Below are 26,036 nucleotides of genomic sequence, written 5' to 3' on the forward strand. Positions count from 1 at the left end.
GCTTCAGCTACCCTTTGAACCACCAGTGGACGGCGTCCAGGCCTCCCTTGGGGTTGTAGGGCATGACCTTATTGACACCCTGCCACCATTTCGCGGCAGAGATCCGCACCGGCTCCTGTCCTTTGGGAATGCCGCTCACGCTTCCCGTGGCCTACATTCCCGTTGCCGCACTCTTTCAACATACGAGCTACCAGGGAACGCCGTCCAGGCTTCTCTGCACGTCAACCTCACCGGCGTAAGTGCTGCAACCGCTTCTCATTCGAAGACCGCGATCACCAACGTTTTGGACTTCACACACGACAGCGCCGCGAACCTGCGGCGTACCATCGCGCTACTCCGCGTCAAGACTAATGAACTGACAGCGTCAATCTTCGAGCAAGCTCCTACAATGTTGCCAGAATTGCGTGCCACTAACGCCGTGTTGGACGTAGCTGCCTCGCACGACCTTGAAGCAAGCCCATTGGAGCAACGCAGGCAGCTTTGGGGCACCCTCCTGCAGCTCTCAGACCAGCTCGACGGCGTTGCCTCAGTGATATCAGCATTCTCACGTGCCGCCCCACCATTGCCGTCCACCTACGAACTGCCAGAATTCGACGGGGTCCGGAACGACGCCGACTGCTGGGTGGCAACCGTCAACGCGCTAGCAATGCGCGCAGCCTGGACAGAGAGAGAATCAGAAATGGTATGTGGCCATAGACCGTCTTCGGGAAGGTGCAGCGGCGTGGCACCGGTATGAAGGTTGGAAGCAGCAGTCATGGGCGGAGTGGAGTGTCAAGCTCATAGCTGCTTTCGGTCCGATTCCCTGTGCCACCTGCCTATGTAACTCGACCTTCTCTCAGGACGGAACTCGGGAAAACCCCGACCTAGAGGATGCGATTCGAGCCCCTACCATCCTGTCATCTTTCGGTGACCAAGATGTAGGAAACAATCACGATCGTGTAACTCTGCTTTGCACAGACATTTCTGCTGTCGTATTTAGAGCTCCTGAGGAGCACCGGCCCGACGGTGCAGCTGTGTCCGGCGGGTCCCTGATGGCAAGCTTTGCGCAACGCTCCGCAAGAGGCCCCAACGCAGGTCGTCCGGTCGACTTAGAGGCAACGGCCCCCATCCTACTGGACATTCTACCACCTAATAAGACAGGTCTTTCCGCTGAGTCTAACAACATCCCATCTGACCAGACGGAAGAGGATATGCGTGCGACGCATGCACTGCCTGAATCGGTAGAGTCTCCGATTTTTGGAACGGCTTCCGTCGAGGATCTCCCGTCAGTACGCAGCGTGGCTTCAAGAATCGCTGACTTTACAGCGTCCGAGAGTCCCATAGCGACAACGCTGCGCAAGTCACGGACTATGCAAATCACTTCGCAGGAGCCACGCCACAGGTCAGCACGAGGACTTCACCCCAAGTTCGTGAAGATGTGTAATCGCACCGAAAAACATCTCTCGATCCGCAGAAAATTGCGCGGATGGCTGCACAAGATGCTACTCGTTTCGTTGCCAGATCCACCATTTCCTGCCTGTTTTCTAAAATGCGGTGGGACAAACGAAAGCGTTCTGGGATCAACCTGCGACCATGTCGATCCTGTCGGGGCCACCCACCAGAACCATCTCCAAGAAAACCACACCACCGCAAGAAACTTCTACCATGAGAATGCCTGCTCGGTCCACCAAAGGGAAGTCGAAGTCGAACTGCTTTCTCTGAAAAGTCGCAGCGTGGCCGAGGCTGTAGACTGCCACGCGACAGTCAATGTCGTCCCGCGGAGTCATTATTAACAAAGGGACCAACCAGAAACCAGTCCCCACCATGACATGGCGAACGACCCGGGCGACATAGCCAGTGTCGGCTGCCGGAGCCAATTTCGACAAACTTCCAGCGTGGCCGGGGCCGACCACGACGATGCAGCCGACCCCGCCCACCTGAAGCAACGTCAACTGCTGCAGCTAGACTCACCCACATGAACATTGTCGTGTGGCCCATCGACAATGCTTGCAGTCATGGCCGAGTGGGACGACGAAAACCGAAACAGGCACTCTGACACAGACGCGCATGCTAGGTGAGCGAGGAAGAAGAGGCAGAATAAGAACAGCTGGCCCAGGATCGGGTGTTGTCTCTTGTTCTCTGTCTAGTACATTACAATATATATATCAAGAGAAAGAACTTCATTTACGCGCTCGCACTTGCAGACGCAGAGGTGACACGACACGCTTTCTTATAGGTACCACGAAGTTCAATCACACTTCCAAAAGCAGAGGCTGAGGAATGGCGCCCTTAGCCCGATTTCAGTGTCCAATGTGCGATGCTCATCTTCGTATCATGCCTCTCTCTCTCTGATTATGCTTTGGTGGTTAACATCTACAGATACCACAGTAATGATAATATGATACCATAATAATATGAGATACCATGATAATAAATTTATTATAGATGTTAGTCGTCAGGATGAAGATGTACCACGCGAGAACGAGGATACATATATACACGTTAAACGGTGCTATAGCTGCCAAACACCAAAACATACATTCAGCAAACTCTTTTTTATCTATGTACAATAAGTACTCAATTACATCTGTTAAGACGCATTTCTCTTTTGCATTTTACTGCCGCTATACAGTAGCTCCAACTTTCAAGTTACCATAAGCAAGGCTGATCAGGTTTATCAGAGATTAAAGCGGAAACAATTTTTGGCATTGCAGTGCGGAAAAACTTAACCATCCAAAACGATTCGTCACACTCATCAGCTCGCAACAACCTCGAGAGAGCAGCGGTGATGATATACCCTTTTCGAAGAAAAATATTTTCCGTAAGCCGCAAATGATTTGGCTGGTCCATAAAAAGTTTGCTCGCTCCAATCCGTAACTGCATCAAAAAGTCACAGCATAATAAAAGCATGAACAAGTGATGTAATATTGTAAGGCCCCTGTTCAGCGCTTGCCTGCTCTGCAATACTACAGCACAAGACACAAAAATGTCGCATAGGTGTTCCCACACTGCAAAGAACATGCAAGAAAAATCATCACAGCGGAAATGTTGGCAAAATTTCACGTGCACATGATGTAACATTGCCTTGTAACATTTTCATTTTCCCATAAAAACATAATTAAAATATTACTGTTGTGACAGAAAACTTTGCCTTACTTGTTGGTTTCCTTAGCGCACAACCAAGAGTGACCACTGTCGAAAGTGGGGGGCTCACAGCCCCCCCCCCCCCCCACTTTTCTCAATGGGGAGGGGGGGGGGGGGCTCGCGTCCCTCTTGCTTCCCGGCTGATACGCCTACGACTACATATCATCTCACCATTTCAGGTGTTGGTAATAGCCATGTTGCTGTTGGCATCGTTATGCAACTTAAACACATGGTTATGTAGAACATATGCCACTGTTTAACATGTCAGGACATACAACACTTGTACATATCTCTAGCGTCATTTCATAACGTTTTATTCAATAAAAAAATTACAGCATGATCACCTTCCCTCCGCATGCTTCGTACAATGTCGACTCCCAAGGTAAATGGGATCTGCTGAATTTTTTCCAGTGGCGTATCGCATGTGCAAGAAGTTTCTGTACCTGTGCTGCCAAGATTATCTGAACTAGGCTTAATTTAATTAAGGTGTAATCATTACTATAACTTTTTCACATGCTGCCATTACTTTTCGGTGCCGCTTAACATTGCGTATGTGTCAAAAAGTTCATCTAATCAATTCCGTGCTATGGCGGGGATCATGGTATGTATGTGCCTGTATGTGTGGAGATACATATGTTAACAGTGCAACATTAAACACTGCATGCCTTTAATGTTTGGGTGGTGTTTGTTTCATATGGTTACTTTTGTTAATGTCTGATTTATGATGCATTTCAAAGCCATTCCAAGTTTTAGGGCTTTTTCTATTCATCTATTAACCCAAACCAGTGTGCTTCAAGTATATACTTCTTTTTTCCCTACAAATTGTATAAAATTCGTGACTGAATCGAATTGCATGTATCACTTACTGACTCCAGAATGTGCTTCATTTCAAGAATGCCAATTCTAAGTACCCTCAGGCACACTTCAGCCATGTATTATGGCATAAAAAATCTTGCGTGACTAAATAAAAATTGGGCCTAGTTACTTACACAGACCACCCCATTTTCATGCTGAAACGCCCCTGCAGAAGCTCTCAACTACTACACTGCCCATGCTCAGTTGCGCTCTCTCTTGCATGGAGCAAGATGGCCACCAACAGGTTTTCCAGGCTTCACCCACTCACGTGGGCACATATCGGGGACCTCCACTCCAGAAGTTATTATTAAACCTCCTAGGGTTATGCGTCTTTTAGATGTTTGAACTGCAGTAGTAGCTGCCGCTAAATGTTCAGTGAAGTCTGAGTGTGGTTGCAGAATGCGATAGGAGGAAACATGTCGCAGATATACCGTACATTCATGGCGTAGCTGTCAACATACCTCAGCAGCCTTGGCTCTCGATGAAGATGTCAGGATCGCAGGAATGATGGTGAACCAGCTGAACCTGCATGGATTGTGCAGGCACTGCAGGCAGAACACACACACAACCAAACGGAAAATATGGCCTTATATTTAGGGCTGACCAACACTTTCCCACAAACAGAGTGGATGCCCTCCCAAGCAACTGCATACTAAGCTCTTCCATGTTCTGTTCCGAAAGCGCGCTTGTATCGGTAGGTACCGGCAGCCTCCACACAGCAGCAGTACGCTAGGGTGTGCCCACGGGCCTTCACAAAGCCTTACGGGGCGGCCACCTTTCAACATAGGTACCCTTAAACAAGTGAGTTCCCTATTAGTGTACTCCTCTGCCCTTTAAAAAACTATGAACAACCTCCCCGAAGGGAACCCTGATGAGATGCAAAGCAGCAGCGGTGCACACAGTGTTGACGGGATTGAAAGAGGCGTTGTCACGGGTGCTAGAAGAATGGCTTGAAGGGGAACTCGGTGTAGCGTTTACGCGAGTAAACCTTTTTTTTTCTTTTTTTTGAAACATGAGAGGTGAGACACGCTGAAGATGCTAGCGCTCGACTACCTTGGCTTGCGTCTCGTCAGTGTTACCTGCGTGCCATCTGTATTCTCAAACGCGGTCAGTGTTTTTGACTCGCTCCTCGTCGGTGTCACTGGTCTTCCACTGCCAACCCTTGCATTCGGTTTCCCTAGCTCGCACCTCGTCGGTGTTGATGTCACTATTCGCGAACGCAATCGGCTTCGCTAACCCTCGCAACGCCAGCCACAGCCGAGAAAGGTACGCGCACACTAGCGGGAAGCACGCTGCGATGGCGTTCTGCCCATTGGCTCGATCGCACGGCAAGCAGCGGAGCACTGTCCACATTGTTGGCGCCGTGAGATTCTTGACGCACGCGGCTTCTTCTCGCAGACAGATGGAGAGAGGTGGCGCGGGTCAGATGACGCCCACATGAGGAGCGGGCTCGAGTGTTTCGAGCGTTTTAGAGGGTGAAGCGAGAGAGAGCAGACACGCGGCGAGCACGCGGCAGGCGAGGAAGAGAGACGTCACCGTGCACTGCTAGAAAGGTGTGAGCTATTTGGCACCGCTCCAAAGCCTGCGGCGAGGGGAGCGGTGCGAATGGAGGGACAGCATTACACAAGCTAGTCAAAGAGCTGCTTCGCATCTAAAAAAACAGGTGGGTTTTTAGCCAGCACTGGGAATCTAGCCTGGTACCTGTCAAATTATAAGTGAATGCTCAAAAGTGTAGCCATGTATCATTATTTAGCACACAAAAAGACAAGAACGAAAAACGGTGCAGATATGGCACTTTTTTTTTTTTTCTTGTCTGTGTTCTTTTGTGCACTAAAGACGTGAGACATTATTTACCAACATGATGTGGCAGAAAAGAAAGAGAATCGGCCAAAACACATTTTACTGCCAGATGTCAACAATCTTACATTGCAAGGACCATTCCTGCAGCAATTTCATAGGTCTTGACGCGCATTGTGAAAAGTGTTGGGCCCACTGCCATGTCATCATCGTGCTCGCTGATGGGTACACAAAACTCCATGTGGATGTGAATTTGGCAACATTGTTCTCAATTAAGAGTCTGAATAACAAGCTGGTGTTTCCACATCAGCCCATGAAAATATTAACACGTGCCCACTACAAAGTATCCTTCGATTCTTTTTAATTGTTTTTAAAAATATAGTAGATAATACTGATTAAATGGATTTTTGGTTAGGACACTGTGCAGTGACCCGTACCGAGTGGCAAACCACTAAACCATCATAACTATCATTGTCACAAGCCCCCCCCCCCCCCCCTTTTTTTTAAACAACGATGACACTGTGGGGATAGTTTTGTACAATTTATGACAACCACGAATGCATTTGGGCATTTTTTGAATTCCGATAATGTTACGAGAGTAGATTAACTTGTGCACTCTCGTTCCTAAAATTTCGTTATTGAGGGACTGTGGTGAAAATATGTTTTGCAGTTGCTAGTTACGAAATGCTTTGACTCCTATGGGCATTTGCTGGTGCTCCAAAATATTTCGATTTGGTGAAAATTTTGTTCCCTCAGAATTTCATTACGGCGGGCTTTAACTGTACTATTAGTTATGCTTTGTACACTTCATGTTCAAGTTCATGTTCACGTTGCGAGACTGACTTAAATTGAAAGCTACTATTATTCTTGCACTTTGATCTTTATTTTTCATTAGTATTTTCACAGTTCAGCTTAGAAAACTTGTTTATTTCTGTTGCCTATTCATTTTATCTATTGAAACCATCACTTACACAACATGTACCAAAAGATGCAGCACATCAATATGACCAAATTTTACTCAGTGAAGCCACAGTGAATGCAGACGTTAATCAACTCTGAGTGTTCTTACAGCACTCGCTGTATTGGCTTTCTTTTTTTTTTAAAGGATGCCTTGAATAGTGGCTAGACACCAACACTAAGCTTATTTTCCCTACTCCCTTCCTTTCTCTTCTAATATAATTTACGCAACACAAGCGCCCCATGGAACTGTACAAAGACTACGCAGATTTATACCAAGGTCATTACAGGCCATGTTTCGAGGGTGCTCTCCTCAAATATACAACACACTTTTATGAGCTTAGCGCATTCAAGTTACAAAGCACAGAAAGAGTCCACCTCAATATGAATTAATTATAGTTAGGTATGAAGCTCTTCCCAAACTCATGTGACCCTCAACCATGGCTGGCCAGAGAGCTTGGATAAAATGTGCCAGTTTGGTTATCGTCTGCTATTGCCTTATGTATTGCAAAGTCTGTCACAATGGATGCCTACATCACAAAGCACTTCCTGGTTGTTCTAGGTCAGTAATTTCAGTGCAAGCTTCGCAGTCTCCTCTAATGCATGCTAATGTTCCAGCACCATGCACAGAGTCACCATGTAAGTCTGCACTTTCTTATATCATTTGTTACTAGAACTGAGTCAATGGGACAAGCATTGTTCTGCTTAACATACATGTCGTGCTTATTGAAGCTGCATTTAAGCACAATTATCTCAAAGTTTCCCCGTTAACGTCACAACCTGTTAAAGTAGCACTAGGTGTCTTTGTTCTCCTATTTAGTAAAAGAACAACTGAAAAATTGGTCTCTCTCGGAGCTTCACCAACACCCACAAATAATCCCCGGACATTAATCTTAAATTTAGAAGAAATGACGAAATCCACATAAATCTGCTTGTTTTCGAGTTGACTTAATCAACTATTCAATTTGTAAAAAAAAAATGCTGGTAAATTACTTTTTTTATGTGCATACAAAATTTGTGCCGTGCCCAATCTGGTCCTTGCATGGCAGTACTGCCTTTGCGACTCGTTTGCCACCTTTTTCGTGCTCCTTCCATGCAATGTCAAAATACCGTAAAATGCGTGCCAAAAGTCCAACAGTTGTATTTGATCACCGCAGAGGAGAGGCAAAAACTTTTTTTTTAAATGCAATTACTCACGATGTCTTCATATTGTAACAAATGTTTGCTTTCCAAACTTTGCCACGATGCAAATGATCGATGCTGCGTGTTGGGAGAAAGGCCAATTCATAGGTACACTGCTAATTTATTTATTTATTTATTCAGAATACCCCTAAGAGCCCTCTCACAGGAGGGTATTACATAGGGGAGGGGAGGGCGATAACACATACAGGTACATGAAATGATTGATAGGGCCAGAAAACACACAAACTAAACACTATACAGTTGATAAATAGATTAGAGTAAATATAAGGTGAATATTCTTACCGTAGAGTCTTAAATAATCAGAATAAATAATATGAGTCAAACAATAATGAAACTATAAAAATATTTTAAAATTGATCTAAACAAGGAAGGAAAATAGAGTGACAAGAGTACAATAAAATTCAATCTAGCTTACTTCAAGCACACGTGCCATTAATGCATAAAGGAATGACAACATCATTATTAGCACGTGTGAAATACTGAATTAGGCAAACACAGCAAAAAATAACACGAACCATGAACAAACGCAGTTTGTACAGAAAACACTGTATGCAGAAGAAAGAGTGGGGGAATACCGCAAAAGGTTCACACGTTTGCACTCATGTTTAGTAGGTTCTGAAATACATACCTCTTAGTGAGGAAACCAACCTTAGCATAGATACAATGAATGATAATCTGACGAGTATCATTACGGAGTGTGCAGTTGAAGTTGGAGGCAGGGTAGTTAGACAGGACACTGGCAAGCTTTCCCAGGAAACGAAGAATCTCATTAAGAAGCGTCAAATCATGAAAGTCTCAAGTACAACACACAAAATAGAAGTGGCAGAGCTTTCGAAGTTGATTAATAGGCGTAAGGTATCTGATGTAAGAAGGTATAATATGGAGAGAATTGAACACGCTCTGAAAAACGGAGGAAGCGTCAAAGCAGTGAAGAGGAAACTTGGGATAGGCAAAAATCGGATGTATGCACTAAGGGACAAAGAAGGCAAAATAACTACCAATATGGATAGGATAGTTAAAATAGCGAAGGAGTTTTACGGAGATTTGTACAGTAGCCGGGACAACCACAACTTTAATACTATAAGAACTAGCAGTAACCCAGATGACACCCCACCAGTAATGATAGAAGAAGGCAGAAAAGCTTTGGAGAGCATGCAAAGAGGCAAAGCTGCTGGTGAGGATCAGGTAACATCAGATCTGCTGGAAGATGGAGGACAGATTGTGTTAGAAAAACTAGCCACTCTGTTTACGAGGTGTCTCCTGACGGGAAGAGTACCAGAGTCTTGGAAGAACGCTAACATCATCTTAATACATAAGAAAGGAGATGACAAGGACTTGAAGAATTACAGGCCGATTAGCTTGCTCTCTGTAGTATACAAGCTATTTACAAAGGTAATTGCTTACAGAGTAAAGAAAACATTAGAATTCAATCAACCAAAGAAACAAGCAGGATTTCGAACAGGCTACTCAACAATTGACCACATTCATACTACCAATCAGGTAATAGAGAAATGCTCAGAATATAACCAACCACTATACATAGCCTTCATAAATTACGAGAAGGCATTTGATTCAGCACAAATATCAGCCGTCATGCGGACACTGCGGAATCAGGGCGTCGATGAAGTATATATAAACATCCTGGAAGAAATCTACAGGGGATCAACTGCTACCATAGCGCTTCATAAAGAAAGCAACAGAATACCAATCAAGAAGGGTGTAAGGCAGGGGGACACAATCTCCCCAATGCTATTTACCGCGTGCTTACAGGAGGTTTTCAGAAGCCTAGAATGGGAACAGTTAGGGATAAAAGTTGATGAAGAGTACCTTAGTAACCTGCGCTTCGCCGATGACATTGCATTGCTGAGTAACTCAGGGGACGAATTGCAACTCATGATTACGGAGTTAGACAAGGAGAGCAGAAAGATGGGTCTTAAAATGAATCTGCAGAAAACCAAAGTAATGTAAAACAACCTCGGAAATGGGCAGCGCTTCGAGATAGGTAATAGTGCACTTCGAGTTGTAAAAGACTATGTCTACTTAGGGCAAGTAATAACCGCGGAGCAGAACCACGAGATTGAAGTAACTAGAAGAATAAGAATGGGGTGGAGCACATTTGGCAAGCACTCTCAAATTATGACAGGTAGATTGCCACTATCCCTCAAGAGAAAGGTATATAACAGCTGTATCTTGCCGGTATTTAGCTATGGAGCAGAAACCTGGAGACTTACAAAGAGGGTTCAGCTTAAATTGAGGACAACGCAGCGAGCAATGGAAAGAAAAATGGTAGGTGTAACCTTAAGAGACAAGAAGAGAGCAGAGTGGATTAGGGAACAAACGGGGGTTAAGGATATCATAGCTGAAATCAAGAAGAAGAAATGGGCATGGGCCGGGTATGTAGCGCGTAGACAGGATAACCGCTGGTCGTTAAGGGTAACTAACTGGATTCCCAGAGAAGGCAAGCGGGTTAGGGGGAGACAGAAGCTTAGGTGGGCAGATGAGATTAAGAAGTTTGTGGGTATAAATTGGCAGCAGCAAGCACAGGACCGGGTTAACTGGCGGAACATGGGAGAGGCCTTTGTCCTGCAGAGGATGTAGTCAGGCTGATGATGATGATGGTGAAATACGTACAGTGATATCGGTGACGGTTGCAATGTTTGATGGTAAGTCATTCCACTCGGTTATTGTGCGCAGTATGAAGGATCTAGCATAATGAGATGTGCGAAAAGGGAAGTGTTCAATTTAAAGGGATGATCGCGGCGGGGAAGTTCCACACGGAGAGATCGCGGCGCGGAAGTTCAATGTCAGGCATTCAAGCTTTTTTAAATATTTGATTGCAGATTTTTTTTTCTATTTATAATAATTTCGCACTGCACACTTTCTCGGATTGCTGCTGCACTCAGAAAAAAAAAATTCAGGATGCCTCCACGACAGTGGAAGAGGCTTTGGAAGCATAAGGCCTTTAGTGAAGTGAAACATTAATTGCTGCTGAATGTTTCATTGCAGATAATGCAAGAAAACCTTACCTTTTGTATTGAAGGGCCTTGTATGTGTTCCTCTCTTCGTCGACATAAAGTTCTGCAGGAAAGAATGTGCCCATTAATAGTACAGTATGCAGGCAACACAAATAGAAGCAAACATGCGCTAAATTGTCGGCATGTGTATGATTTAAAAGGGGAACTTAAGTAAGAATAAGCTGCTCTCTATGCCAGACACAGCACTATTGAGTGGTACAGTGAAACCTCGGTGATACGATCACGGCTCATAAAAACTTAAAGGTAATACGACTATTCTTCAGTCCCGGCCAACGCCCATTGGCCTGCAATGTTATGAAGTACAGACGTTGCAAAGTGATTTTCACCCTGGGACATTTCATACTAACGTACAATATCCTGCAGATACCAACAGGTGCTGCCTGCACTGACTAGAAAGATTGGACAAGCACGGATGGGCATGCCCGCTGCACTGCCATGCATTGCAGCCTCCGAGATTGTAAGAACAAATCTTGAAGGCCCGATGGTGCTGGTGTCACAATTGCACATGATGCTAGTGTTAGGCTTTTAATTTTCAAACGTGTTAATGCATTTTGTTTATGTTTTGCTATGTCTACATGTTGATGCGAGCCAAGTCTTTCTGCATCAGACATCCTACAAAAGATGGACAAGGCTTGCATGAGGAAGCTGACAGTCCTAGCAAAGCAGCTAGGCCTCACAATGTCAACATGGATGATTGGTGGCACAACTGCCAACTCTTGCGTCGGCAAAAGCGAAGCATATCCCCAGCCCCACCACGATAAGAAAATAACAAGCGACAGCAGTGCTAAAATTTTCATGTCTTTCTTATCAAGCATGTGCAAAGCGCACTTTTGTTGGAGTACTTTCATGTTATGCGAAAAAGCGTAAAATAATTATTAATGAGCTACACACCCCAAGTTAATTAAGTACACATGCATGTGGGCCGTATATTTACGGGTGCAATTATGATCACTGATGTCTAAAAACTTCACTGGCAATCATTCAGCGGTGTTTGCAATGTTGCTGAGGCCCTGAAAAACAATGAATGCAAACATGCACCAGCTTTCTTTTGTTGCATGCTAACTTTTCACGTTTTCTGGTGATACAAGTTTAGGATGAATATTCCTAGTGATCCCGCAAGATTCGTATCAGCGAGGTTTTGCTTACAAGCATACACTTGTGGAGTGATGCAACACCACAATACATACTTCCTGTGCAATTTTTAAAATGCTACATTTCTTGCAAAAGCAGTGCTAAAGGCACAATTACGTGCATAGTCTTAGTGAAGACTGACTTTGTATGTCGCGGTGCCAGCTGGTTCTTGCTTGAAGCATTGTAGTGCTACGCTTGACAAGGACAAGACAGAGAAGTCTTGTCATGTACGTCTCTTTTTTGTCCTAGTCAAATGTATCTTTTAGACTGATTTACCAGTGCAAAAAAGATGAAACATTAAGAAAGACACATACACACACACAGCGCTGTACTGCAGAACTTCTGTAGGAAGCTGATGCGAAGGTGAAAGGCTAGACTACGTGCTGGACATACAGCCACGGCGAGAAACGAAATGATGAGAGAAGGATCCACAAGAAAACAGTTAAAATGGCCCTGTGTATTCGAAATAAACTTCGTTAAAACTGTTGCTTGGATGAGTTGGATCATGAACCAACTCGCCCAAGCAACAGTTTTATCAAATGTATCACTAGAAAATTTTAAACAGTAATGGCATTACAAGTTTAGTGGACACATGTTTTATGATTTATACAGTGGTAACATCTCTCAAAGCATCTCGGTATTCAAGATAGCAGCTGCGCCAAAACACAACTCAAGTGTGTGGCCCTGCAGTCTGGTTTTGCACATGAAAGCTTCCAGCTATACTTCACTTATTGTCCCAAAGTGAATTTCATTGCAAAAAATCATCAATCAGGCCAGTTCACTTAATAATTATGGCTATAAAATCTGAGAGTAAAGCTACTCAACCAGGTGCATTAATCCTGTCATAATCACTCTTACCATTTTAGCTAACATGTTCTGAAAGTGATTATGCCTAAAGTGATTTATCATGAGTACAGCCCCTTATGAAATACTAACTCATCAGCAATCTACCGTAGCAGTTGTGTTCTATTTTTTACGGGTGAGCATCTTTCGTAGTGTGAAAGCCTTCGGTAACAAACACACAATATTATAGAGTACAACTGCAATTATCAGCGGAAAATGTTTCTGCTGGTGCTCTCATTTCCACAAAAGGAATCCCTTATCTTTCTGCACATGCTGCAATATTACAGCATCCCTACAAGACTCCTTTCCATAAAATTCTGTGAGAAAAACAAGTGATGTCCTGTTATATTTCATTGTAATGCTACAACATGAAACAAGTTGTGCAAACTTTAGCTAGAAGCTCTTTTTCACAGTCAGAGCGACAGTGCAGATGAAGGAGCACCAAAGTTGAAGTGGTCTTAAGCTGGTCTCAATCACTTGGTGTTTCAATACAAGCTCTTGTAGTTTTCATGTTTAATGCCGAACACTAGACACGGGAAAGACACCAAGAGCACAAACTTGCAACTAGTTTACTTAGAAAAAAAAAGTTAACTTAAATACTAATACTTTGTCATAAGTGCACACGATGGTGAAACTAAACACAAGACCCAAACTTATACACTGTAGACCACTTTGATTTTCTACACACTATACAAATATAGATAAACCCCTTTATAAGAGGCATGCTCCAGACAGCCATTCTTGTCTTTTATACGAGCTGTCTCTTATAAGCACGGTACCCCGTATGAATTTTATTATCCACAGGTATTTACAGTAAGCACGCCGGTGGTCTCTTATATCTATTTGTCTGTTTATTAATTTTTTTATATATTTATTTATTTCAATACCCTCAGGGCCCGAGGGCATTACAGAGGGGAGTGGGTTACACAACATAATGAAAAAGCGGAAAATTGGTGGTTACATGGATCAGTGAAGGAAAACAACAATAAATAATGCACATTATAAGAACAAAAACAGGTATTAAAGAATTACAAAGCTTAACAGGTCTACTGAAAAATGGAAATACTATATTCCTAAAAATTATGTCGACAGGTTAGTTAGAGCAGCCTTAAACATAGAGGTATTAGACATCCCGACTACAGATCGGGGAAGGTGATTCCAACTTGCTGACCGATGGGGGATGTATGAATTGTAAAAATGGTTGGTGTGGCATGAGGGAATGCCAACCTTATGACGACGGTCGATGCGAGCGGATACGTAAGAAGAAGGGGTTATCAATTAATTCTTAAGGACTGAATTGTGGTAATATACCTTGTGAAACAGGCAGAGGCGAGATATTTCTCTACGTTGTGAGAGCAGAGGTAATGATAAAGTTGTTTTCATGGAAGTGACGCTGGAGGTGCGATGATAGTTGGAAAGAATGAAATGAGCAGCCCGACTCTGGATGGATTCAAGCTGATCAATGAGTGTTCCTTGGCTGGGGTCCCACATAGATGAAGCATATTCCATTTTGGAACGTACTAATGATTTATACAGAAGTAATTTTACTGGAAAGGAAGAAAGATGAAAATTACGGCGTATAAAGCCCAGCGTGCGATTAGCCTTATTCGTTACATGTGTTACATGCATCTTCTAGGAAAGATCAGAAGTGATGAGCACGCCTAGATATTTGTAACATGATACAGTTTCTAGGTTAGTATTGTTAAGATGATAAGAAGGCAATGTTGTATCGCGACGTGAAACGCGCATGTGCTTGCATTTGTTAGTGTTTAACTCCATGTTCCACGTGTTAGTCCAGTCACGAACACAGTTTATATCTGATTGAAGAAGATAGACATCAGAGTCGCTGTTAATAATACGGTATATAACACAGTCGTCAGCGAACAGGTTTATTGATGAACATAGATTATCAGGTAAGTCGTTTATGTAGATGAGGAAAAGCAAATGTCCCAGCACAGAGCCTTGAGGCAAGCCCGATTCAACTGCAGAAGTGATGGATGAGGTGTTATTCACAGTGACAAATTGGGAACGATCAGTGAGAAAAGAGTGAAGCCATTGAAGAACGTTCGGATCAATGTCAAGTTTGCCGAGTTTTAAAAGAAGCAGTTGATGAGAAACCTTGTCGAACGCTTTTGAGAAGTCTAGGAATATGCAGTCGACAATGGAACCCCTGTCAAGAATGGAATTTAGGTCATGTGTGAATGTCAAAAGTTGTGTTTCACATGAAAATGACTTGCGAAATCCCTGCTGGTGATCTGTAAAAAAGAAGTTTGACTGTAGGAAAGATGCGAGATGAGAGCAAATAACATGTTCCATAACTTTACATGAAATACATGTGAGTGAGATTGGTCGATAATTATATGGAGAATGCCTATCCCCAGACTTGTGCATGGGATTCACCTTCCCTACCTTCCAGTCTTCCGGAATGCAACCGGTATGAAGCGATTGCTGAAATATATTAGTGAGAATGATGGCACTGTACACTTTGGTACTAATTAAAAACTTTGAATTGATGCCATCAACACAACATGATGATGAAACTTTTAGATTTTTTATGATTTTTTCTATACCGGCAGCATCAAAGACAATGGGGTCCATTGTTAAGAAACTCGAACTACCATATGTGGGAGTCACGGGACACACATTTTGTGAAAAAGCAGAAACAAATACAGAGTTTAGAATATTTGTGGATTCATCAAGTTTGATTACACGATTGTTTGCATCTTTAAGGGTGATTGAGGAATTGCCTCTTTTGTTCACTACATTCCAAAATTGCTTAGGGTTGGTAATTAAAAGAGATGGTAATGTAGTATTGAAAAATGAATCCTTAGCATCTTTTAGGGCTTGTTTGTATTCCGTAGCTACGGCCTGATAATCACTCCAACGTTCTTGAGTGCCAGTTACCTTCGCAGAGCTGAAAATGCATTTTTTCTTATTGCGTAGTCGTTTAAGCGATTGACTGAACCATGGTGATTGCAGGTAAGATGCGATGACTATGTGTGGCACATATTTTTATATGAGTGATAGAACCTTTTCTTTGAATAAAGTCCAGTTAGTATCAACGGAGCGATCATAAAAGTTGTGCATGTAATCACTTAAAAAAGCTAAAAGATCATGATTAATAGCATCAAAATCTGCACGCTTATAGTCCCGGATATATTTTTTGTGGTTCCTACTGTGAGGTACTCTGCAGGTGAAAGAAAAATGAAGCAGCAAGTGGTCGCTTAGCCCCTGCAAGTAGGATATGGAATGGAAAAGATCAGGCGCAGTGGTGAGCACTAAATCTAAGATGTTAGATGTGGTAGACGTAATGCTTGTTGCCTGTGTTATTAGCTGGGACAAGTTAAAATCGTTGCACAAATTCAAAAACGCGTCTCCCGCTCCGGAGAAAGGATGACAAGTGGAATGCACGTTTGACCAAACTATATTCGGGAAATTCAAGTCGCCTAGTAAAATGAGCGGACTATTCGGATACCGTACTGTTAGCGTGGAAATGACATCATGAAGCTCGTCAACAAAAGTGGATGAAGAGGATGGTGGTCGATAACAAGCGCCCAATATCAACTTCTTAGAACACGTTTGTATTTCAACCAAAACAAGTTCCAAAGCACTACTAAAATGAATTGGAAAAGACGAAATCGTATCTGAAACTGCGATAAGCACACCGCCTCCACACCGAACACCTCTGTCACAACGGTAAATGATGTAGTGTTTTTTGCAATCAAATAATTCACTCTTATCAACCTGCGCATACAACCAGGTTTCAGTAAGGCAGATTATGTCGGCGTTAGAAGCATCGATAACAGAGCAGAGATCATCACGTTTTGGAATTAGGCTTCGAATATTTGTGAAAAGAAACGAAAGTTGATTTGCGACTGGTAGCTTTGATCCACTTCCCGTCGCGTAGCGCTATTCGGTGTTGTGCACAGATGCATGCGGCGACTCATGCGAGAGATGTGAAGTTTTGACTGATGACTTAAAGGATTCGGAGATTTCACGCATGCAATCATCAGAGGGGTTGTAGATGTAGCACTTTTTATTTACGTACAGTTTGTTAAAGTGAAGCTTAAATCTTGGGGATTGAGTTTTGCCAAATTCAGCCAGTTTCTTTCTGGCAAGGCGAGTAGCTGGCGAATAGTCTTCACTAACGGCAACATTTATTTCATTTATTTATTTATTTATTTACATTACCCTCAGGGCCCATAAAGGCGTTACAGAGGGGGTGGGTAATATAACAAAAATGCAGCAATAACAGAACACAATAATACAACCAATTAATTAGAATACATGTTCAAACAATATTCAGTTATTGAAGGCTTAAGATATAATCGGTTAGTGCAGTCTTGATGGATGACACGTCCTCAATGGAGGCGATGTAGGGGGGAAGGTGGTTCCACTCGGCACTGGTCTTTGGCAGAAAGGAGTCTGAAAAAATGTTAGTATGGCAGAAAGGAATAAAAACTTTATACTGATGACCAAGACGTGACAATATGTATGAAGGTTGCGAGATGAGTTCCTGTTTAAGTGAATTATTTTGGTAAAAGATTTTGTGAAAAAGGTATAGACGAGAAATTTTTCTTCGAATTTACAAATCAATTAGTCCAAGGTTCGATTTCATTAGTGAAACCCTAGATGTGCGGGTATAGTTTGAATTAATGAAACGTGCTCACCGATTCTGAACCGACTCAATGATTGCTGATAATGTTTTTTGACCGGGGTCCCACACAGATGACGCATACTCAAGCTTAGGTCTAATTAGCGTTTTGTGCAGCATTAATTTTAAATGGAAGGGGGCTTTAGAAAAATTTCTGCGTAGGTAGACGAGGGATCTGTTGGAATTGTTAGTGATGTATTCGATGTGCGCATGCCAAGAAAGATTATTGATTAGCTGAATTTCGAGATATTTATATGAGGTTACGTAATCAAGATTGATGTTATTGATAGTATAGGCGAAAAAAGTGAATGAGCCAGAGCGACGCGAAAAAGACATGAATTTGCATTTAATGGGATTTAGGAACATTAGCCATTGTGAGCACCACTTAGATATGTTATCTAGGTCTGACTGAAGAATAACGTTATCATGCTGATTAGTTATTTCACGATATAAAACACAATCGTCGGCAAAAAGTTTTATAGAGCTATTAGTAACAGTAGGTAAGTCATTAATATAAATTAAAAATAGCAATGGGCCCAAGACGGAGCCTTAAGGAACACCTGACTTTACGTGACAGCGCGGGGATGCAGCCTCATTAGCGGTTACAAATTGAGTACGGTTAGTTAGAAAGCATTCTATCCAACTGAAGATGTTAGGATCAATATTAAGAGTACTGAGTTTAAGAAGTAGTAAGCAATGAGACACCTTGTCAAAGGCTTTAGCAAAATCTAAGAAAATACAATCAATAACTTGGCCTTTGTCTAAAGAGGAAGAAATGCTATGTATAAACGATATTAGTTGTGTTTCGCAGGAGTAGTTCTTGCGAAACCCATGCTGAAATGAAGTGAAGAAAGAGTTTGACTCAAGTAATGAAACGAGATTAGAAAATATGATATGTTCAAGGATTTTGCAAGGTACGCTGGTAAGTGAAATGGGTCTGTAATTGAGAGGAGAATGCGGGTTACCTGATTTCAACAGCGGTACCACCTCCCCCACCTTCCAATCTGCGGGCAAAGTCGAGCACTCAATAGACTGGGGGAAAAGGTACATAAAAAATACAGAGGAGTACACAGCAGTATTTCTCAGAAATTTCGAATTAATTTCGTCCGCTCCACAGGAAGAGGATAGTTTTAAACTATGAATTAACTTTAAAATCCCTGCAAAATCGACAAGTGGATCCATGGGAAAAAAATCTTTTTTGCGCATGTACGGGACTGTGTCAGTACAGCAGTCAGAAAATTACTTTGCAAAGGTGTCATTTAGAACCATGCAACATTCTTCATTGCTCATGGTGCAACTACTGGTATCTGTAAGAGATATGTTATTTTTTTTTATTTGAATAGTGCTCCAAAATTTCGATGGATTAGTAGAAAGAAGGGAAGGTAGATATGTATTAAAGAAGACGACCTTTGCTTCTCTTAACGCGATACGATATGCATGCAGTGTGTCTGCGTAATCATTCCAACGAGTAGATGTTTGACAGCGTTTCGCAAGACGGAAAGTGCGTTTTTTCTTGTTTGATAATCTTTTTAGTGTCGTTGAAAACCAAGGGGAGCGTTTCTTTCCGGAAAGCCTGCGCAGTGGAATATATTTAGCGACAAGTGACGTGGCTTTGTTCCTAAATAGTGTCCAACTATCTTCTACAGTACAGCTAAAAAATTCTGGCATGAACTCGTCAATGAATAATGCAAGCTCATTATTGATTGCTGTGTAATCGCCTCTCGCATGATCTCTGATAAATTTTGGATTGCTTTTCTGACATGTAACACTGCCCTTTACAGAAAAATGTAAAAAACAATGATCGCTTATTCCGGGTAAACAAGTTAATGAATGCACTAAATTAGGATTACTGACAAGGACCAGGTCAAGTGTGTTCGATGAAGTAGTGCCAGTTCTAGTAGGCCCAGATACAAGTTGCGCAAGATTGAAATTTAAGCACAAGTTAATAAAAGATTGACTTTCAGCGGACGAACCAAAAACGGAGGGAAATTGCGAAGCCCAACTTATTCTAGGAAAGTTAAAATCTCCCAGAAGAAGCAACGGAGAGTGAGGAAATTCTGAGACGAGAAAATTAAGAATGTCATGCAGCTCATCGCAGAAAGTAGTTGGTGCATTTGGCGGCCGTTAACAAGCATAGATCAATGTGTTTTGGTGGTCTATGACAGCACGCACACAAACCAACTCTAAGGACATTGTAAGTGCAATCCTAGCAGACACTATATTGTGGGCAATGGCAATTAGAACGTCACCACCCGGTTTTAAATCGCGGTCACGACGGTACACAACATACTTCTTGTCGCAGTGAAACAGCTCTTCCCTATAAATTTTATTGGTCAACCAGGTCTCAGTCAATACAACCACGTCAGCAGCGCATGAATCAATAATAGGTGTTAGAGCGTCGCGTCTATTGATTAAACTGCGCACATTTGACAATAAAAATGATAAGCCTTGAGAAGACTGGCTGCGTTGCTGATGCCTAACATCTGTTAGGAAAAAGACACATCAGGACGGCTGTTTGTAGCGGCAGACGACAGTTCAGAAGTACTGGCGGCATTGCCCAAATGCAGTTCACAGACACTGTGGGTATCAGGGGAGTAAATGTAACATTTTTGTTGATATACAGCTTGTTGTACCTCACAGTGAAAAGTTCACCACTTTTCTTGCCAAAATCATACAATTTTGTCCTGACAGTTTTGGTTGCCTTACAAAAGTCTTCACTTACGGAGACACCACTTGTTTTTAACTTGTTTTTGGAAGACAGAATCGTTTCTCTTAGTTTACAGGATGAAAACAGGACAATAACAGGTCTGGACTTATTAGGGACGAAACGGCCAAGCCTGTGCGCCTGGGAAATGTGATCATCACTGCTATCTCAGGCTTAAAAGTGAATATCGAGCAAACTTTTTCTTCTGACTGTGCCCAAGTTTCAGCAGCGGCATCTACTACGCCGTGAAATATTAAATTTTCTCGACGTGAACAGTCTTCAAATTCATTGAGCCGTTGGTTCAGTACGGCCATTTGAGGCACGAGACTTTCTTCCTGTTGCCCCTCAGACGATCGAATGCTTTGTTCAACTGCCGATTTACTTCCTTCAGCGGCCCCGCCGCGGTGGTCTAGTGGCTAAGGTACTCGGCTGCTGACCCGCAGGGCGCGGGTTCGAATCCCGGCTGCGGCGGCTGCATTTCCGATGGAGGCGGAAATGTTGTAGGCCCGTGTGCTCAGATTTGGGTGCACGTTAAAGAACCCCAGGTGGTCTAAATTTCCGGAGCCCTACACTACGGCGTCTCTCATAATCATATAGTGGTTTTGGGACGTTAAACCCCACATATCAATCAATCCTTCAGCTTCGAACTACTCAGAAGTATTTGCTGCTTGAGCTTGAAGTAAGAAAATTTGGCAATGACTGGCCGGCACTTATTGGGATGATAACCGCCAAGCCTGTGTGCTCGTTCGATTAGTATTTTAGAGGGTGCTATTTCTAATCTGGATGAAAACACATTCATCATCTTTTCTTCTATCTGGGCCCAGGACTCCGACTGGGCATCAGGCAGCCCATAGAATAAGAGGTTGTCTCGCCGCTGCATATCCTCGAGCTCACCTTGCCGGGCACGCAGTTGGCCGTTTTCACTGCTAATATGGCTAATCGATTGGCGAAAACGCTGTATCTCTTTCTGGACTTCCTCAATCGCGACCGTTTTGCGCTCTACTTCAGTTAATTGTTTGTCTAAAACAGTAAGGTTTTCTTGAAAACTCGCCTGTGTTTTTTTAAGCTCATCAACAGATTTGATTAGATCTGTCTGGTCCCTCTCCATTTTTTCGGTATGCGTGTTTACAGCTTGTAACATCTTGAACATATCATTAAACTTCTTAGTCTGTGAATCAGTAAGAGGACTTTGCACTTGTGCTTTAGTGTTAGGTCCGGGATTGAGCTCAACATCACCGGACAACATAAGCAATTGAGTTACAACGTCAAAGCACTCATGAAAAACAGAAAACAAAACTTCCAGGTGTGGGAACAGCAACAAACAAATGTTATTCGACATTTTAGCATACAGAGATGTAACCGAACTAACCTGGACAACAAAGCATTCTTCTGTTTCATTTTATTCTGCTATATCAGGGTCTGACGAAAGGGGTTCGACTGTAGTACCACAGACTTTCAATGTTCATTGCAAACCATGCTGTGCACAAAGGTTGAGAACTAACAGACAATAATACCCAGGGGATGTTTTTTCTGGTTATTATGATATACCTAGATGTGAAAAGATCACGTGATGCCAACAGGTATAAAAGAAGTTCCACCACACTCACTGCAATAGCTACTGGACTGACACTAACCCCTTTAAAATGCACATATAAACCCCATAATGTGAACTGACCGCCACTGTAACTCGGGTAAGCATCGAACGCCTAATGCGAAGATTGCAGGTTTGGTCCCTGCCAATGCCAGGTTTCCACTTTACTTTCTTCACTTTTATATCACAAAGTCTGCAAAAAACATTCCCTATACTTTCTGTGGCCTTAACAGTTCTCATTAATACGTACTCTGCTTTACAGAGAAAAAAGAAAACAAGCCCTTAAAGATTCCCCCCGGCTTTCCTTCCTGAAGGCGATGGAGGCATTTATCAATGGTGGCCACCACATTATCCAAGGAGAAATTCACCTACCAGTGGAGCAACATGTGTTGTAATGCCCATATCGATTTCGAATTACAGTCGAATTTCATTAGTTCGAACTTCCGGTTAATTTGAACTCACAATGAGGTCCCGTCAAAACTATGTGTATTCCAATGGATGGGCGAAAACGCACGGTAAATCGAACATGCAAGCACTTGCAACAATTAATTCGAACATGCCGCGCTCCGAAATTGCTCTCAGCACCCCGCCCAATCCTACGGCGGTACCTGCGACACTTCAACGCAGCGCGCGAAGAAAATGAAAAGGAAAGAAAAGGCTTCTCACACTTTTCCTTTTTCCGTCCCTGCCACGTAAAGATCCTTCTCCTTCCAATGCCGTGCACGAAAAGAGAGAGGAAAAAAAAAGAAAGCTGTTGCTGGGCTGAATGAATGTGTGGTTGAAGGAAAGGAGAAAGGCACTATTTTTTGCAGCCCTTGCCCTCCGCGGGAGCACGGCTCTGCGCCTTGAGGGGGGTCTCTCACGCGCCGGTGCCACACTTCCCCCTTTCCGATCCCTACCAGGTAACTCTTCTCCTTTCAACGACGTGCGCGAGGAGAGAAAAAAAACTAAAGCTGCCGTGGAGTGTTGGTTTTCCCACAAATGCCGATCTCCTTCTCTCCGCGTGGAGCCGCCCCTCCTTTCTCGTGAACGTGCTGGCCATGCTGCGGCTGCGTAGCGGAAAGGCTACGCAGTTGTTGTTGTCGTCTTCAAAAAGTGTCGGCGCTAAACATTTCTGCGCGCAACTTCTCTTGCCGGGAGAACGCTGAAGCTAAAGTAGAAATGCTTTGCAAGCTGCGTGCGAAACTGATAAACTCGCTGCAAGGCAAACGTGTGCAGATGCGCATCACCGATTCCTTCAATTAATAACGAATGTCCTGTGAATTGTGAATAAATGTAAGTCTTCTGAAGCTTCCCCTCGTGTGTTAGCTCAATGCACATGCGCCACTACATGGAGAGCCCTCCGTTTATTAGCTTTCATCAATTCGAACTACTTTTATTTCGAACAAATTTTCGGGCCCCTTTTAGTTCGAATGATCAAGATTCGACTGTACCTTGTCGAGTTATTCAAAAATGGTGAGAAGGGGAAGATGAAAGCTTGCGAAGAAAAACCTGTAGACAGAGGTAGTGTCGAGCCAACATTTCGACACAATTAGCCCCTGTTCACGGATTTTTCTCGTCGAGTTAGTGCTTACAGTGTCTCAGTACAATTGACCACTGGGCGAGTTGGTACGTATACATATCATAACTTTCTCTAGCGTGCACAACTCACAGAACAAGAAAGAGACAGACGACCGTGGTCATCCTTTATGGTATCTCTTTCTTGCCTAGGTCTAGTGTTGCAGATTCAATAATAAATCAGTACCGACTTGCCCAACTGTCAGTACATTTGCTCCTGCAGCGTTACCATCAAAGCCACAGAAAGGTTTTCCTGGTAGCAGCTCATGCTGTTAAGGCCATTTAATTTGATTAACGCAGAGTTTTGAACGAGCACATAGGCTGCAAGGGATACTACACCCAAATATATCAACATGCCCAACAATAAAGCAATACACTTAGCGTACCTCCTTTAAAGTATTCGCCTTGACGGAAGTCGTCGAGGCCCACGTTCTCGTGGCCGATGCCAACGAGGCGCACGCCGGCAGCATCTAGCTGCGGCTTGATGTGGCTGAGGCGCACGGCGTCCAGGCGGCAGAAGGGGCATGCCCAGCGGCGGAAAAACATGAGCACACACGTCTGGTCACGCCACAGTGACTCCACAGTCACGCTCTGCGGGAGAGAGGAAGTTTTTGGTAATGGCCTTCCATACTTTGAGGATACATTCCAACAGCGGCTGGTCAATCATTCATAAACAAGTGCACATGTAGAGTGATGCAACGAGCAATGCAATGAACAATGTGAACACAACCTCCCCTGTCCTATTTGCCTCCTACGGCAGAATCTTATTAAACATAACCTTGTGATACCAGAAAAATGCATTGCAATTATCATTTCTGTTAAGTAAAGAATGTGTGCATAGGAGCAGGTGCTCTCTCTTAATATAATTGGGCTTGTTAAGCACAAACAAGTAAATATCAGCTAGTTTGTCATGTAGTATGGGACACATTTGACAGCTATAAGGTGGTGGTTTCTGTCTCAAGCACACACCTAAAAAACACTCACCACTTCAATCAGTAGCAAAATAAATAATATGCAGTTGTGAAGGCAGGCTTTTTGCCACTATATAGTATAGTAATGGCTTTCTGGTAAAACGTCAGAACGGTTCTGATTGTAGCCCTTATGAAAAGTAATCTTTAGAGCTCGCTTCTGTGGTCCTACTTGGAGAGAGTTGCAAAAATTTTGATCCCAAATCAGAAAACTTGTTTTGCATTATCCAAATACGAGATTAGGGAATCGGGAGACTGCTCCCCCATTTAAGTAGTAATTCCACATGATCAATCTCCAAATTTATTGACAATTGTTAAATACATGAGCACTCATACCACTGTGTGGTTCTGACCTCTCTTGTGGGCTTACCGCTTAAAATGTAGCGCTTCGAAGACTTCAAGTTGGGGTTGCTCTTACGCCAGCAGTTATTGCCCACTGGCTGCAACAGTACCACGCAGCGTATGAAACCACAAGCCTTTTTTGTGATGCTCCTATAACTGCCATGGACGTGACACACTTGCTCTGGTCGTGCCCAGACCTAGGGCAAGTGCGCCTTCGTCATCTGAGAACAATCGGTCACAGTCCTGGTCACCCTCCGGACTTACAAGAAAGGATAAAAGAACCTTTCCACCGATCCTTGTTAAACTTTATGTACGAGTGTAACTTGTTGGTTAATGTGTGACAAGCCTTTGTTGTTTTTTTGTATGCTTGTTATGCCAAAGGGCAGCCTTTTGAATTAAAAAGAAATAGTTGGAAACCTTTGAAGGGGTACTGATACAATATTTTTTTTTTAACCAAATGAGAAGTCGCACCCTGGAAAGCTTAGAAATACACTGCTAAGCGTGAGTGCACCCTGAAAAAGTAATGTTTTTAAAAGCTAGTTTTGATTCCTACCGTACACAGCACAGTATGAGGATATCACATGCAAGATATCGTGACGTTTTCATGGCTGTTCCACACAGTTTCTTTCTCTATTATTGATGCTCAAGTGACCATCTTGGAAGTTTTCGCACCTGACATCATCACAAGTAGCCTAACTGCAGCGTGAACTCATCAGTGTCGGTGTCAGTAGGTACACCATTGGAAAAATTGACTTATATATCAAAATAAAATTTATCTGCATTTGCTGAGTCTCACAATTGCTCAGTGCCATGTCTGTTTCAGGAGCCTTGTATGACAGTGCAAGCTCACCTTCAAAAAATTGTGTCAGTACTTTAAAGAAGTTCAAGGTTAGCAACAAAAACACCCTTCATTGCTGAGCCTCAAAGCATATGTGCACTTGTAAAATCTTGTTATTTCGAATCTTAAAGGACCAGCAAAAATGTCCGAATCAGCCAAATCTTGAATTATTAAAGTAGTAAAAAAACATAAATGAATCTTCCTTTTCTTGATGAGTCCTTAAATCTAATGTCTTGTTTGTGTAAAAGCAGAGTAAAAACCACAGTTTTTGTTATCCTGCAACTTTGTTCAAAATGCAACAACGGCATCAAAGCCCTGTGTTTAATTAGCCCAAAACATGTTTTGTACCTCTTCCTTAATTCCTACGCATAACCACCATCACCACATCTACGCAATGATTGTTCTTTCGCAGGAAAAATGGCCGGTAACTGGTGGTTC

The 26,036-nt window shown here is 43.0% G+C and overlaps 1 protein-coding gene and 1 long non-coding RNA gene across 2 annotated transcripts in view; both read right to left on the minus strand.

Moving 5' to 3' along the window:
• Positions 1-26,036, minus strand: part of LOC119167968 (prostamide/prostaglandin F synthase) — a 44,244-nt gene that overhangs the window by 10,159 nt on the left and 8,049 nt on the right. The window contains exons 2-4 of the mRNA XM_037419429.2: positions 23,837-24,041; positions 10,962-11,013; positions 4,440-4,503 (exon numbers count right to left, since the gene is read on the minus strand). Of these exons, the coding sequence (XP_037275326.1) occupies positions 4,440-4,503; positions 10,962-11,013; positions 23,837-24,041 (321 nt within the window). The remainder of the gene's footprint in view (positions 1-4,439; positions 4,504-10,961; positions 11,014-23,836; positions 24,042-26,036) is intronic.
• LOC142804268 (uncharacterized) lies at positions 17,172-23,828 on the minus strand. The gene is made up of 2 exons (XR_012894560.1): positions 18,564-23,828; positions 17,172-17,369 (listed from the first exon to the last, which is right to left on the minus strand). It is a non-coding gene; the product is annotated as an uncharacterized LOC142804268 (long non-coding RNA).

The sequence above is a fragment of the Rhipicephalus microplus genome, chromosome 3, assembly GCF_043290135.1.
Source record: "Rhipicephalus microplus isolate Deutch F79 chromosome 3, USDA_Rmic, whole genome shotgun sequence".
Lineage (NCBI taxonomy): Eukaryota > Metazoa > Arthropoda > Arachnida > Ixodida > Ixodidae > Rhipicephalus > Rhipicephalus microplus.